General features: G+C 42.8%; 1 protein-coding gene across 1 annotated transcript in view; it reads left to right on the top strand.

The window, feature by feature from the left end:
• The window catches only part of EPHA5 (EPH receptor A5), a 196,769-nt gene that overhangs the window by 37,706 nt on the left and 142,354 nt on the right, over positions 1-16,709 (top strand). Inside the window, exon 3 of the mRNA XM_015861732.3 lies at positions 1,833-2,496. Within this exon, the coding sequence (XP_015717218.2) occupies positions 1,833-2,496 (664 nt within the window). The remainder of the gene's footprint in view (positions 1-1,832; positions 2,497-16,709) is intronic.

Below are 16,709 nucleotides of genomic sequence, written 5' to 3'. Positions count from 1 at the left end.
GCTTTAGGTCTGATGGCAGGTGGTGATGGCAGGATTGCTTGGATTTGGGGTTCCCTACTAGAAGGTCAGCATGGCCTGAAGCCTGAGATGTTAGAGGATGTGGCATTTGTTGAAATTGAAATGAGACCTCAGCTCAATACTTTGTTCTTCCTCCTCATCATTAATTGCTCTCAAGGAATGAAAGCAACCATTAGTACCACTGGATTTGATTGTTGAACAAAGGAACTTTCTTCTACTACCACTAACACAACCCTTGGAGCTGAGCTTAACTCTTGGAAATGTGCTTAATTTTGTGAGTGAAGAGCATAAAGGTTGCCTTTGAAAATTGATTTAAATTAAAGAAGTGTTTTTTCTGAGGATGTTTGGTATGCTGTCAAGCTAAATCATTAATGATATAATTGCAACATCACAGTCTCTGCAAACATCAGTTCTCTAAAAGAAATGCCCATTAGATACCCTCTAAATGTCATATAGAGTTGTACTGTATTCTGTGGCCTTCTGTAAATGTCTCCACTTCCTAGAGCAGTTTGGCCTCAGCAGTTCCCATCTCAAACTTTTTTCACTGAGCACTTCCCCTGCCTGCTGGTTTGATGGGAAGATGGCAGAGGATCACTCAAACCTTCAGCTGGAAAGAGCAAAACTTACTGGGGTCGTTGCAGCAGGGACCTACACCTCAGGTGGGAGAAGTGGAAGAGTGAAACACTCCTCCTTCTCAAAAGGAATCTCCAGCTAGATCAAAATAAGACCTTGCATTTCTATGGTTTCATATCGAAAGAAACTGCTTCTCCCCAAAGATAGGCAAATGTTCAGCTTGGAATATAGCTATTACCTTGTATCAAAGCGCCTTTAAATTACCTTCTCTGTCCACAGCGGTGATTAGAAGCAGGCAGCAGTGTGGAGCAGAGGCTTTGGGAATTAAGCTCTTATAGATGAACAGTTTAGAAGTAGGAGAGAGGAACATAACTGATATCACTAGTTCTCCTGGCTTCTTTACTGCTTGTGGGTTAATCTAATCTCTTAATGTGATACTGCACTTGTCAAAAGCAGAAAGGAAATGTTAATGTCGTGTGTTCCTATTGTAGGCATTGTTGCAGTGCTGAACCAGGAAAAAGCGTTCTTTCCAAGTGATTCAGTCTAGTATGTGACCAAAATTAAAGCAACAAAGCAGTTGCTACAGTTGCCATAAACAGCTGGGAGAAGTGATCTTGAAAACCTTCCTTGCATGTTCAAAACAGACCAAGCTTTTTGTGTTCCTGTCACAGATGAAACTATTCTGCTCTTTCCATGAGCAGAAACTCTAGCACTCTTGGGAAGGAGGGGCACATTTACTTCATGCGCCACTGCTGATTTTACGGCAAACTGTTCATCTGGAGAGATCAGCTGGAGAAATGTGCTTGTCTTTGTTGTGCAAGGCAGCAATTTGAGGATGTGATAGAAAGGAACCTAGGGAAGCAGGGACAGATGGACTGTAATGGCTTTTCACCTGTGTGTATGATAGGAAAAGGCCAACCCATGGCCCCATCTGCTTTTGTTTTGCCATTTGGAGTGCTAGTGGAGAGACCTGGTGGTATGTTTTCTCACTTCTGAAAAGTCTGAACCAGAAGGTTTTAATTAGCATCTTTTTATATTTCTAAAGGGTGTTTTATCTAGTACATTTATTATTGAGTATGTATCAAGCTTCCAGTATGGAAAACGCTGTCATATAAAACATTTTTTTCTCTATTAAGCATCCAGCTATAAAACTCTGAATCTCAAGGTGATCTTCAATGGGAAAGCTAATATTTGGGGAAATTGTAACTTTTAAAAAAGTGATATTTCTTCTCTTTACACAGTGGGAAGAAATTGGTGAGGTGGATGAAAACTATGCTCCGATACACACATACCAAGTATGCAAGGTAATGGAACAGAATCAGAACAACTGGCTTCTGACCAGCTGGATCTCTAATGAAGGGGCTTCCCGTATCTTCATTGAACTCAAATTTACCCTGAGGGACTGTAACAGCCTTCCAGGAGGACTTGGGACTTGCAAAGAGACTTTTAACATGTACTACTTTGAGTCAGATGATGAAGATGGGAGGAACATCAGAGAGAATCAGTACATCAAAATAGATACCATTGCTGCTGATGAGAGCTTCACAGAGTTAGACCTCGGCGACAGAATCTTGAAGTTAAACACAGAAGTGAGAGATGTTGGGCCTCTAACAAAAAAAGGATTTTACCTTGCTTTCCAGGATGTGGGTGCCTGCATCGCCCTGGTCTCTGTGCGTGTATACTACAAGAAATGCCCATCAGTGATCCGCAACCTGGCACGCTTTCCAGATACCATCACAGGAGCAGATTCCTCGCAGCTGCTAGAAGTATCAGGCGTCTGTGTCAACCACTCAGTGACTGATGAGGCACCAAAGATGCACTGCAGCGCTGAGGGAGAATGGCTGGTGCCCATCGGGAAGTGTTTGTGCAAGGCAGGGTACGAGGAAAAGAACAATACCTGCCAAGGTAAGGGTTTGCAGGGGGATGCTGTGCTGAAGTGGCCACAGTGATGTGCAGCCTTGGCTTTTTTTCCTCTTCCTTTCATTGTGTCTGGTTGAGGTGACTGTGGCAGGTTGGATTCCCTCTTCCACTGAGCTCCTTTGAATGGCTGTGGCAGTGAAGAGGCCTTGGATGGATGTAATGGGACTCCATACTTATGTACAGGTCTCTCCAGTGCTTTGAAATTTATTTCCCACTATGAGATGTGTTTTTCATTTGCATGTAAAAGACCTTTTTTTTTTTTTCCTATTGCTCTTTGAGGTGAGGGCGGAGATGGTAGAGCGGGGAAGGTTTGGTATTTTCTTCTCTGGTAAATATTTAATATAAAGCTGCTCGGAGTTAAATGTGAAGCCCCACTGGTAACAATGCTCTCATATATGCTCAAGTTTGCACAGAAGTGGCTGACTGAGGTTTCTGGGTTGATGTTCAGTATAGGTCTCCTGAACTGGGGCCTCGAGGAAGTGATCTAGGGTGTCTTGAAGCTTAAAACTTGAATACTTTTTGAAAAGTGCAACATACAGTGAGGTGGTACAGAAAGTATGGCGTTTTGTATTGCACATTTGTTTGTAAAATTTGTCCTTCTGTTGTAGATGTGTAACTGTTTAAAAGAAAACCTGTTTTGGAGAGATGGGGAAAAGTTTTGCACAGACTTCCTTTTGCAAAACTTACTTTTTCATCATCATTTGCATCTCCTATCTTCTTACCTTCTGCTTGTGGCCACTTAGAGGGAACCTGTGGAGAAAGACGAAGTATTCACTTCCAGCTGAAGGCAGTGTTGTGTTTTGTCTTCACCTTGGTTCGGAAAGTTATCTTTGGCACTTACTGTTGATTCATAGGATGGATATATGCCTATCTGAAGTGACCTGCGGCCAAGATCCTGTAGTTGTCAGCTTAGTACAAGTCTATTGTATCTCAATTTTTCCTAAGAGTTAATTAACTGGTAAACTTTCTTTTGACTAGGAGAATCTCCTTTTTCTGCAGTCAGCATTGCAAAATGAGGTTTTTTGCTTTCATGTGCCAATAGAGGTATTTCTCCCATATGTGGGTGAAGACATCTGGCTTTTGCTGTTTGACACTGCACAAAGGGGTACCAAAGGTGAACACTGGCTCAAGTTGAGGAAATATAGACTGTTGCAGATGAAGGAGATGTGCCAGATATTTCAGCAAGAATCTGCCTCATTATGGCTAAAATTACTGCATACTGAAGTAACATGCCTTTGACGTGGCCATGTGGTCACACACCACATCCTTATCTCTAAACTATAGAGAGATGATTTGGAGGGTGGACTATTGTGTGGATAAGGAATTGGTTGGAAGTTTGCAGCCGTAGGGTTGTGGTCAATGGCTTATGTTCAGGTAGCGGCCAGTGATAAGCACTGCCCTCCAGGGATCTGTCTTGAGACCAGTAGTCTTTAACATCTTTATCAGTGGCATAGATGTTGGGATTGAGTATCCTTCCCCATACACACACGCAGGTTTGCTAATGACACCACGCTGAGTGGTGTAGTTGATATGACAGAAGGAAGAGATGCCATTCAGAGGGACCTTGGTAATCTCAAGAGGCGGACCTATGTGAGCCTAATGAGGATCAACAAAGCAGAATGCAGTGTTTTGCACTTGGGTTGGAATAAACCCAGATACATATACAGACTGAGAGAACTCCTTGGGAGTAGTCTGGCTGAGAAGGTCTTGGGGTCCTGGTAGATGAAAAAGTTAATATGAGCCAGAAGTGCATACTTGCAGCCCAGAAGGCCAATGTTATCCTGGGCTGAATGAGAAGAGGGGTGGCCAGCAGGGAGAGGGAGGTGGTTGTCCCTCTCAGTTCTGCCCTTGTGAGGCCCCACTTTGAGTACTGCATCCAGGCCTGGGACCCCCATTACAGGAAAGATGTAGAGCTGTTGGAGTGGGTCCAAAGGAGGACCAAGAAGGTGATCCATGGGCTGGAGCACTTCCCCTACGAAGACAAGCTGATGGAGCTGGGCTTATTCAGTCTGGAGAAGATAAGGCTGCAGGGAGACCTCATTAAGGCCTTCCAGTATTTAAAGAGAACTTAAACTTGAGAGAAATCAACTTTGGATTTAGATTAGATGTTAGGAGGAAGTTTTTCATTGAGAGAGTGGTGAGGTGTTGGAACAGGTTGCCCAGAAAAGTTTTAGATTATCCATCCCTGGAAGTGTTCAAGGCCAGGCTGGATGGGGCTCTGGGTAACCTGATCTAGAACTGGATCTAGCTGATGGCAACCCTGCTTGTGGCAGAGAAGGGTTGGAATTTGATGATCTTTGAGGTCTCTTTCAATCTAAGACATTCTGTGATTCTAAGTGCCTATGGCAAAGTCAGTTTGAGGGCCCCATTTAGATGTCCCGTGTTTAACCCAGGTCACAGTGCCAAATGTCTCCTGATGGTTGTCACACAAAGGTGTTCAGATGATAGAAGACATCAGCCTTAGGTTGTCCAGAATGTCTGCATTCACTGAGTTCAGAGTACACGCTGATGTTGTTTGTGACTGAAACATTTTCTGGTTGGGATGTTGCTATATTTACAAGGATGAGGTTTTTTATAGGAGAGTAAAGGAAATCTGCAGCCCGTCAGCAGGGTAACTTACAATTAGGAAGGTGCAATGCCAGTTTTGCTTTGATACTGGTGATTCTTTCACAGCCTGACTCATGCTTAGGAAATGCATGCTATGCTCCTAGCAGACATAATGGTAGTCTTGGCAGTGTGTTCTGTAGATCTGACAAACACCTAAGTAACTTCTGACCTCTGGTTTGTAAATCTATTGCAAGTGGTCTCCCCTTTTGCTTTCTTTTACAGTTAAGGAGGTTATTACTGCTTCGGGAAACATTTTCAACCCTGAAGAGCCTGGCTTTGTTTATTAAAATTTCTTGTGCAAAGATGACATTTTCCAAGCTCTAGTGTCATGTCTGGACAAAGCAAACTACAGTCTAATAAGAGACGATGTAAATCCCAGTCGCCCTCACAGACATATGGGAACTATTGAAATCCCTTCTGCCTACAAATCATTAATTGGCAACGATGTTCTGAATTCATCATCTTGTCAGCAGGGTTCCTGTTTGAAGAAGGCACTGACAGTAACAGCTGAGCAGTTTCTCTCGCTGGGGACACTGAGGTTGTAAATATGACATGGCCTAATCTCCTTATATAATGTGCTCGCTCTCTCAATTAATAATGGCAACTGGGCTGTATTTACTGTAAAGAACCCAAACTACTTGTATTTTACACCTCCTCTGGCAACTATTAGCAACAATGAGACAACTGGAGGTAAATGGTGACTGTTTTGGGACACATTTATAAAGAACCAGTTCTGAGGTTCATTATTCACAAGAATAAATTATGGTACTAGTTTACAATAAAAACTGAAAGCAATTGTTCTGAATTTCTATGCAGTCTTACAGAGCAATGATTTGGTGCAGCTGAAGGACTCATGGTGATTGGCTTTACCCTAGTTCACCTGGTACTGTCTGAATGGATCCTTTAGCAGTGCTCCTGAGCATTTTTGGTTGCTTGAAAATGCCTGGTGGTGGTCGCCCTGTTAGCAGGCAGTATGTTCACAAAGGCCGGACCCTAAAATGCTGTAAAACCAGTGTGTTGCCACTGAAGTCTGTGAGGTCTTCACCCATTTAGGGTTTTGGACAAAGAAATATATCAGCTCTGCTTTTCCCATTCCATCTTTTCTGCTTTGTCAGAGGCAAGTCTAGTTGTAAATTCAGGTTTAGTTGCTTACCATTTGGGGTTTGTGTTTTCATCCTCACTGAACACAGCCCAGTGTTTTCTTACTCAGAACCAAGAAGTGCTTGTTTTTATCACTTTAGAGCCTCTGGTGCCCATCCTCCTGGAAAGAAAGTGATGCTGACCTGTTGATCAGGAGAGACCCAAATACACACTATTTATTTCAGCGGTGAGGTTCCGGTAGTCACGTGGAGCCACAGAGCTGTAACTGCAGATTTAATTAGTTAGCAGTGCCTGATATTTTTTCAGCTGCCTTTCAGAGCCAAATCACAAATTAATAAAATATTTGAGTTAAAACCAAACAAAACCAAACAAATAAAAACACCCCAAACCCATGAACAACAGCATTGAAAGAGAGCCAAGCTGAAAAAGCAAGTAATGATTTCAGGTGGGTCACCAGGTTCTCCTGTCCAAGGGTCAGTGTGTACTGCTGCTTGAGGAGACATCAAAGGAGTGTAGACAGTTTTAATCAGCTTCAAGATATGGACAAGATTACAGATGTAGCAGGTTTTTCTTAACTGCTTTCTGAGGAAAGAACTTTGAAACTGAGGGGTGGGCAGTGATGGGTCAGCATATGGCTTCCTCTTTCTAGAAAGGATCTACTGACAGAGGAAACAGTTGGATTATTTTTGTAAAACAGCTCTACAAGATTCAAGTTCTTCTGCTTTCTTCAGCGTTGGTATTTGTTGTTTGATTATTCTTTCTCTAGTCAACTTTGCTAAATATCACTGTGCTTTTACAACCAATATTTAATTTGATGATTGTTCATTAATTGTGTTGAAGTTCAGCCCAGCTCTTGCCAAGAGAAATAAGAATTTCCTACATGAAACAAAGACTGCAGAAATAAATGCTGTTGGCAGAAATGTTTTACTCTGGATATAATTAAAATCGGTTGACAAGGGTTGCTAGCTTATGCAGATCAGAAATTTTCCTGCCAAATTGATGCTTGGGTCATTTTGTTGGTAACTGGTCAGAATTGAAGCGGAGTTACTCCCGCAGAGTTACCCTAATCTTCCTATTTTGCAGAAAAACAAACAGGTAATGTTCAGTGTGTGTGGTTTTTCCCAGGAGGCAGTTGCTGCAGTTGACTTCTCCATCCCCTCATTTCTAGGGGATGGAAATGTGTTGCTGCACAGGTAACTTTGGAGTTGGGGTCTGACTTTGAAGCAGCCTGGGTTTCTGGTTGTACACATGATGTAGATGCAGAACATGGGCAACTTTTCTTCTGCCCTCTCCCCAGCTTTCTTCTGTTCCTAGGGCTGGCTGAATTCTCACTCCAGATTCCTTGTTATGGATACCAGAAAGGCAGCGTGTTACTAAATCCTGCCTGTCTTCTCGGGGCCTTTCCCAATGGGACTCGGTGAGCAAGGCGAGCACACTTTCACCCTCATGGTAGAGTAGAATGCAAGCCAAGTCTGGGAATAACAAAAAATCTCTTCTTAATTGTTCTACTGGGAGGTGATTACATGGCAAGAAAAACATTGATGGAAATGTTCAGTATATGGAAAATACTGAATTTGGAAATACTGTTGCCCCTCCTGGGAGTTCTTTGCCCATCATTCATCCTTCTGCATTTTTCTGATTAAAACAAAATTGGCTGGGAGTATAACGTAGTAGGTGTTTATATAATTATGAGCTGAAGCGCCTAGTTAATTTTAATTAGGCACAAAACCAACCAGCATCAAAATAGCTGAGTTTTTGGCTACACAGTTTGTATTATTTTTACAAATTTAAAGTAAATCACTTGACTGCTACATGGCAGAAATACGTAGTTCTTAGTGGAGGGTGAATGGTTTTATTCTGCAGAGGTGTATGCATGTATATATATTTAGGTGGTCTTGTTCTGCAGCTGACATATTTGAGAGCAAGGGGGTGTTAGCTAGAGATCAAAACTTTTGCAGCAGTACTGTTTGTATAATATTACTTGTTTCATTTTACATGTCTCTTTGCCTTCATGGGAGGCATGGTTTGTACTTTAAGGCAATATATTGTACTTTGATAATGAGTTTTCACCTTCTGCACTACCTTGCATGCTTGGAACCCCTTGTGATTCTGAAGATCTTTCTTCATTCTCCAGCAGTGCTTTTAGGCTGTTACTTTTCCTAACTTAACTTTCCTATTCCTTCCGCTGTGGCCACTATGCGCTAACAGGACATAAAGTATACAAGTAGTGGTTGGCAATGCAGAGAACTTCACTGGTAAAAAACTGCTGGTAATCTTTAGCAAAAGGGTGGCTGCGAGCTGTCAAATTGCCATAGATCCACCAGTGCTTGTCTGTCAGAACCCTCATTCCACAGAATTTATATTGAGTGTTAAAATGAAGATGTGCTATTGCATATTTTCTTCATACAGTAGGTTTTCACTTTTGTCTTATTCATTTAGAATCACTTAACAGTAGTTAATGATGTGTTGACATTTCAATTATAAGCTTTTCTCAGTGCATGCTTTATTTCTTGACCATTTTAACTTGCTTTGAGTTAACACTGAGGTTGAAATGTAGGTTTCAGAAAAGAAGGGTGAATTTTGTCTTGTCTGACTGTAGTTGCAATTTACCTTTTTTTTTTTTTTAAGCTTCATAAATGTCTCTTGTATAAGGTAAGGGTTTAGTAGAATGCAGTGCGAGGGAGGAGACTGCAACACAGATGTCTGCACAGAGAAGTGGCTGGTTTTCATCTGAACAGGGATGGCTGTGTATTATTCTGAAAGCTTGCTCCCTTTTATCACTGGATTTAATCTAACATAGACACTGTGGTGTCCACAGACAACACATGGTTAAGGTTGCATTGAGCTTAGTACTGATATGCCACCATTTTTTATTTCCCTCAGGACGGTGATAAAATTTTTAATGCTGGAGTGAACTCAGAGACAAAGGCTGGGTGTTTTATAAAACTCAACTGTATATCCAAAACAGATTAAAGAAAGAAAAGGCAAAAGAGAAGATGCTGCTGGGTCTGTGGAAGTCCCTTCTTGCTTTCATATGCTTGTCCTACCTTTATAAATATAGGTCCTTAAACTGTTGTAGTTTAAAGAATTGAGCTTTCAGATGACAACTTTCTCCTTGCTGTAAATGACAGCAAATCTGGTTAAGGCCAAGAAAGATGTTTTCCTTGTAAAGTTTAAGCTCTAAAAGCTGCAGCTCACATCCACTGGCTGGGGAGGAAACAAGGCCATCACTGCCCTGTTCTGCTTCAGGTTACATTCCCTGAAAAGACTGATGGGAGAGGATATACACCTGCTGCTCTGCTGCCTTGCTTTGTAGCTTGACATCCTTATGCAGCCCAGATGGTGGAGATGGACTCATGCTCTGCTCCTGTGCTGTGTTCAGCAGCCAAAATCCCACTAGCTATGGGGGCACAGGAGACAGCGCTGGCCTGGAAGCTGGCCCATCCTAGTGTGGCCTGTTTTCATGGTGGGCTTTGAGTGGCTTGTGAGAAGATTCAGTGGCACTTGGGTTTCTTTACAAGGAAAGAAGTACTTGATACAGACCATGACAGTATTTGCAGTTTATACAGAAGGCTCTTCTCAGGATCTCAAAGGATCTGCTTTACAAAGGAGGCTGCAGTCGCTGTTTCCCCATTTAACAAATGCTTTTGGGCTGATGCTGAGGTGCTCATTGACAGCCAGAGGCTGGGAAGTGCTGGACAGCAGCACAGAAACTCTAAGCTGGTATTGAAACAGAAATTGTCCTTTGCAAAATATTTTCCAAGCTCTGAATTTTTTTTGTTTGTTTCTTTAAATACATTATGTTGTGTAAAGGTTTTTTGTTTTGTTTTGTTTTTCCTTCATTGAAAGCTGTGCTTAAAATTAGGTTATTAAATCATTACTTTGGGACCTAAAACTTTCTTTTCAGGCACTCGTTAGCATTTGCTGAAGCCAGTGGATGCTCGGCAGTTCTAGACTGTTTGTTTTCGTACCTCAAAATTAGGTACTTCCCTTCAAAAAATGTTTGGCCTGGAGATATGTATTCTGAAGGAGGATCTCACAGCAGCTCAAGCTTCTGCCTGGGATGGAAGCTGTGCCAGGGAGTCTGTGTCAGCCTGAAAGTCCGTTTTGCTGCCAAAGCTGTGTGGTAACTGAGCACCAGACCCCCTACGTCTAAAGCATCCCTTGCATCAGCAGATTCATCTGTCCCTCCACATGTGTGACTGGTATCACTTGGACAAAGTGAGCCCGCCTGAGGAGCCAGCATCATCTATATTGAACTCCAGAGTCGTGGTTGCTGCCTGCCAAGTGAAACGGCTGCCTCCTGCGTGGTTCACAGGGGTCATCCTGCTGCAGTACTAATTCCCCAAATCATGCATTAGATGTCTTGCACGTGGTTGGACAGTCTGTCATCCCATTCCAGCAGTGATGGAGGTCACAGCCTCTGCCTTGGAAAGCTGTCTGAGAAGGAAGCTTTTTTAATTACTGCAGAACAAGAGGAAAAGCAGCTCCCTATGAGCATGGGGAATGTGCTAATTTGGTATTCGGCAGAAGCAGCCTCTGGGTTGCAGCTTCCTAGCTCCGAGCTGCTTTGTAGACTGTCTGCTGCCCAGGCAGCTGCACAGCCAGCACCGTGGGCTTCATTGCTTCATTGCTATGTCAGTTCAAGAAATGCTAGCAGTGCTGGCATCTTGGGACAGGGTCCCTCACTGTGCTCCTACAAATCCAAGACCATTGTTTGTGTTAATTACCGGGATGCTCAGATAAAAGGCTTTCTCTTCTTTCTACAGACAAAGCCAGCCAGCATTATCCATTTATTTTTAAAGACATTTTTTAGTAGAGCTTTTACATTATTTTGCTTTGCTCTCACAGTTCAAGCATGATTTAATATGTCAAAACTGGTTTGCTTAGCTGGCCTTGATTGTCTTGCATACTTCCACTAAAGCAGGGCAGTCATCTTTCCAGGCATGCTGCTGCCCAGACAAATGAAGTGTCACAGCAGTGAGGACTTGCTCTTGTGTTGTGACAGCGGTCGCTTCCTCTAGCAAAGCTGGCAATAGGGAATTTAGCCTCCAGTGATGCCCATAGATGCTTCTTGGGTCAGAGCAGCATGGGCCCACACATATATACATACATGCAGAGACAAGCTTATGCTTGAGAGATTTAATAAATCGTTCATGTGAAAAGAAATTTTGGCCCAGACTGGGATTCTAGCTAGTACATGAGGAAGAAAGAAAAACTGTCCAGTTGATGCCCATGCTTGTGGAGCCTCAGGAATAGCATAGGGAGTTCTTACTTCAGAGTAGTGCCTCTGAACTGATTCACGTGGGTACAGTTTGCCTGAAAGAAGTGAATTGCCATGTGGTGTTGTACTTTCTGCGGTCAGTGGGAATTTTACCATTGATTTTGTTAGGAAGGAGATGATAATCCCATTCTTAACAACTAAGATGATTTCCTGGCTTAGATCTTGAGTGATGCACTGACTGCCAGAAGAGCACAGCCTATAAAATAGTTATTAAGCTTATAGTAATAGACATAGCCAAGATCAAATAATGATAGGGTCCCGATCTCTTCTGAACCTCCTGAGTATTTAGAGAGATGCTGTCTCTTCCTCATGGTCAGTGACACAGGCTTAAGTTCATCCATAAGTTTCTCTCCAGTGTACTCTAAGTAAGAAGTTTTGAGTCATTCTTTGCTCTTCTGTGCCTTAAAATAACACATCAGCCTTACGGTCCTGCTTGCAGAACTTGGTGCATGGCAGAAAGTCTTCCCTAAGCTGCTGCTTCAATGCTGTGAGCTTATCTGACTTCTGCTCTACACATGGCATCCTCAACACTGCCACCTTTGGGCTCCTTCCTCCTGGACGCATTGATGGTAAATCCTCTGCACTCAGGTCAGGCATCTTCTGGTTGTTTTTTTACTGGTGTGTTCTGGGTGAGGGAGTTCACTCTCTGTTGTGTGGGATGGCTGCCAGATGGAAATCTGGTGCTTCGGGACAAGCAAAATGATTGTATGTTACTGTTATTGACTGAGGTCTGAGAATGGCTAATGGCATTGACAGGAGCTGTGTTATCCTGGTGGTGAGGGCAGCCAGTCGTGCATTGACTCTGAAATGCAGTGTGTTAAATGCATTGGTGGTAGGAGGGGGGCCAGTGGCCCCTGCCTGTCCTTGAACAATGTTGTAGGGTGCTGTTTGGTTTGGTTTGGTGATCTCCCAGTGATTTGAGAAGTGCTTGGAGGAAGCCAAAAAGTCTGTTTTGCTGGTCTCTTGCCAAGAAGAAAAGATGGAGAAAGATCTGACCTTGGCACATTTAGCAGTTGGCCAGCGCCACCTGAAAATCTGATCCTCTGACTGAAAACCTGAGGTTGAATGTGTGCTGTTAGGGAAGATGTTTACCAGGGTTTCTGTTTGCGATGCCTTCCGTGCATGTCACTGAAAACTTGGCTTGGTTGTGGCTGGGCAAGTCTTTGGCTGTGCAAATCCTTGGCTGCACTGTGTGCACCGTGAATGGTTGAGAACATGCTGGTTCTTACAGCCACCCATGTCCTTAATGCCACATACAGCTCTGGGCTAACAGGAACATGAATACATCACAGGAAGCACAAGGTCAGACAAAACCAGACTTGGTGCTTTCGGATGGAGACATTTGCTTTGAGGTCAGAAGTAAAAATGTCTCAGCTTGAAGCTAGTGTTCATTTTCAGTGAGCTGCTGCTGGAAGCTTTTTTCCACTCTGATCAGGGGAAGCCAAGGCCATGTCACAGCAGTGCTGCACATATGTTGAGTCCCTTTGTGTTTTGCATGGTGTACACTCATGCAAGCAACGTGTGCTACAAGTACACAGAGAAACAAAAACAACCTCTCAGTTTATTTATTGAGCAAAGGCTTTTGGTTTAACAAATTCATATTTTACATGTTCCAAAGGCTGATTTCCAGATGCCACTGGGAAAAGAGTTGGGCCACATTCAAATTAGCCTTATTGTTCCGTAATATCTTACTGGAGTACAAGGTTAATTAGTACTATAGGCAGTATGCATTATTCATCACAGCAATCAGGCTTTTCTTCTGTTGGGCTGTCGTGTGCGGCAAATTGTTTCCCTTCCAATAACAAATCCATGATATATTATTTTCATATTTAATCCTGCCAAATGATTTTTGTGATATATAAATTATGTGGGCACTCTGATGCTGATGGAAAACATTTCAGATGTCAAAAAAGACTATAATTTTTACGTTTAACTCTGGGCTTCTTTAGCTGGTTTGGGCAACCTCCAGGACAATAGGAAACAGAAGATGATTTTGTTAATGCCTATTTTCAGTCTGGCCTGAACTGGAGATAGTGATGTCAGTAGATCTATGTTGTTTTAGATCAGTAGTGTTTTTGCTGCTAATGATCAACCATATCTCACTGTAGGCTTGAGCTGCTGAAATCACGTTGCTCCTGCACATGGCTGCCTGCAGTACCTCAGCACAGACTTCTGCTGTGTCTCCCTTCCCTCCCAAGGGTTGTAGCTGGGGAAAGGGCTCCTCCAAGCACTGGGGCTGAATACAAGGCATCTTTGGTAGCAGCCTGTGCCAGCGGTTCTGCCAGCTACAGCATCCCATTCAGGCTGCAGCTATCAGCAGAGGAAATGCTGGCCAACATGCTTGTAGGAAAGCTGTGGCTTTCCCTTGCACAGCCTGCTCGCTGTTAAGTGGATTTGTCTGCCTTCCCTTCTCAGTTCAGGGACAAAAATAAAAGCCACCATTACTTCATCTACTGCATGTAACGAGTCCACCTGAGACAAGGTAATACAGTAGGGGGAGTTGCTCAGTGCTGAGTAATATGATTCTTCCTTTCCCTAAAGGTAAGATGCTTTCACCTCTGCAATCCTGCTGCCTTCACTTGTGCTGTGTTCAGGAGGCTGAATCATTCCTACAGCCCAAGATCGTGGTGGTGCAGGTGTCAGGTGCCTACACTTCCTGGGTCAGCACTTGGAAAATATGGTGAGCTATAGTGGGCCTTCTCTGCTATAGTGTTTACTCAAAGAATTAATATTATTCTTTAAGTATCTTTGGGAGGTCTTTCACTGCTGCTTTCTAACTGTTTTTGATATGTGGCTCAGGCTGCCTTCTGGATGAGTTTTGCAACTGCAGCCTTCCCAGTCAGCTGTACATACATGCATTAAGTGTGTAGATGGGATGCTGGCTAGTTGGAATTACTGTTGATGTAGATAATGTTGGACCCCAGCTAAGATCAGTTTGTGCAACGTATCCAGCTAAGTGAAGCTACCTCTGGAAGCAAGGAGTTTATATTTTCAAGAAGCAGATTAAGAGACGTGAAGGTACAGAAGGCTGGGTGACTTGCCGGGGGTGCACAGACCCTCCTGACTGCATAGTCAGTAGGCTTTTCCAGCTTCTACCACTCTTACTTCAAGATCTCTCTCAGTTCTTCCCATCTCTTGCTTTTGAGAAGGATGTAGGCAGGCATGTTCTTGCTTTCCTATCTAATATGGCCCAGCCTCCTTGCACAGGCCAGCATTCCTTGCAGAGCAATGCAGTGCTATCTGGGCCCTTGGGAGGAACTTGCACTGATGTCACTGGAGGATACAAATGGCAGATTTTGGCTTTAAGTAGCCCATGGCAACGAATCTACCATATTATGCCAACCTTGCTGATGTGCTGGTGATGAATGCTTGAGATTCCTTTGTGTTAGAAATGCAAGTAAATATTTTCCAGCAAATCTGACTCATTTCCTTTCTGCCCTTCTTGTTTTGTGTGTGCTTTATTTTCCCTTCCTGAGTTTTCCTTCAATAGAAATAGAGCAATCCATTTCTGTGGCTGCTCTCCTGCTTGCCTCCTCTTGGCTAGGAAAGAGGAATTTCAGGGGTGTGATTTTTTGCAGATGGGTGTAGAATATGCATTTTGAAAGCGAGCAGCCTGATGTGTCTGAGGGTTTTCTGGTGCATTTGGGGAACAGATTCTCAGCAACAGTCTATTGGTGGATAAACTGCCCTATTGCACTTCTGTATGAAACAACGAGCAAATGTCTCTGGGCCTTTGATTTAGGTGCTGCTATGGTAGAAATAATCATAGAAATGAAGAGGTGATGATCAGTAATAGTCTTCCCCCAATTGTTACGCAGCACTTAAAACAATTATTGAGATGCCTTTCAGCTGATCGCTGCCTTCAGGATTGCAGAAAACTGCGTTTGTGAATTAACTTGAATTGCTTCAGGTTAAAATCTAAGGATGAGAACAGAGTGTTTGCTTAAAAGTTGATTATAGGCAGCAGAATAATAAGTAAATTGTGCCTAAGTTATAATTATGTAAATCACCAAAAGTAGAATGGCTTTGTCAGCTTAGTCCTTAAGAGTTTCATCAATAACTTATGAGCTTCAGTAAATGCGCAGTGCTTGTATGCTACTTTGTTGCATGGTATAATGACATAAAGGCAAAGAAATTTTAATTTTTCTTAAGTATTCTTGGGGACAAAATAAAGAAAAAAACTCTCAGCAATCGGTGGCTTGTGAATTTAGTGTTGTAGATCAGCATGGTAGGAAGCATTAATGAGAGAATCTTCTGCAGATGCTGTGTCCATACATCTCTGAAATAGCTCTTGGGGGCAAAACTAGACTGTGTGGCTAATAAATAATAGAATAGCTTCACTCCCTCTCCTCTTCCTTTTCTTAGTTTTACATGAGATGAAGCACTGCTTGGAAAAAGTAGTATGTTTTTGTCTACGCCAGAATATAACAACCACCATTGTTATCCTAGAAGAAAGTTATATTTCTGCCGTCACGTTTTGATTTTGAAGCAGTCAGACTATGGATCTCCTGAGTCTAAAGGAGGGAAGCAACTATCAGATGTGGTGAGGCTTTGTCATTCCTTTGCTGGGAAGATTTTCTTTGTGTACCTGAAGCTGAAACAGCACAAGGAGGAGCTGTGTGTTGCCAGGCTGAGTAGAGGAGCAGACTCTGATGCTCTGCTCAGATGTGGCCTACAAGTACAAGCACTACCTACATCTGATGGTGGTGCTCCAGCAGTGGGGAGTATTCACCACTGCCTGGGGCAAAGATGTGTGCTCCTGGCTGGCAGGTCTGTCTCAAAGAGTGGCCTCTCAACATAGAGACAGGACTGAGCACAGTAAAGGGAGCAAAATACTTGGGGACTCTGTGTTTGGCTTTCTTTTTACTTCTATTCCATGCAAGTTTTAGGTACATTTACTCAAGAAGGATATGGTGCTAACTGTGCATGGGTCTGACCCATGGTTTCCTGGAAAGTGATCCCTAAAACTCTGGCTTATTTATTTATTTACTTATTTATTACAGTGCTAAATTTTGGACTCCACTTTGACTTTTCTTTCAATGCTAGGAGATCAAAATCACCTAGATAGTTTAAAAATCACCACATTTCTACATGTTTCTGATCTTGATTTTTGGAGAAGAATCAGCTTCTACTTTAAATAGCTCATTCAGATGTATTGAAAAATATGTAATTTCCTGGGCTTTTACACAGCAACAATGAAAAGTTA

This window comes from Coturnix japonica, chromosome 4, assembly GCF_054131305.1.
Source record: "Coturnix japonica strain WE chromosome 4, WE-NBRP24, whole genome shotgun sequence".
Lineage (NCBI taxonomy): Eukaryota > Metazoa > Chordata > Aves > Galliformes > Phasianidae > Coturnix > Coturnix japonica.
This window is presented reverse-complemented; position numbering and strand designations above follow the sequence as displayed.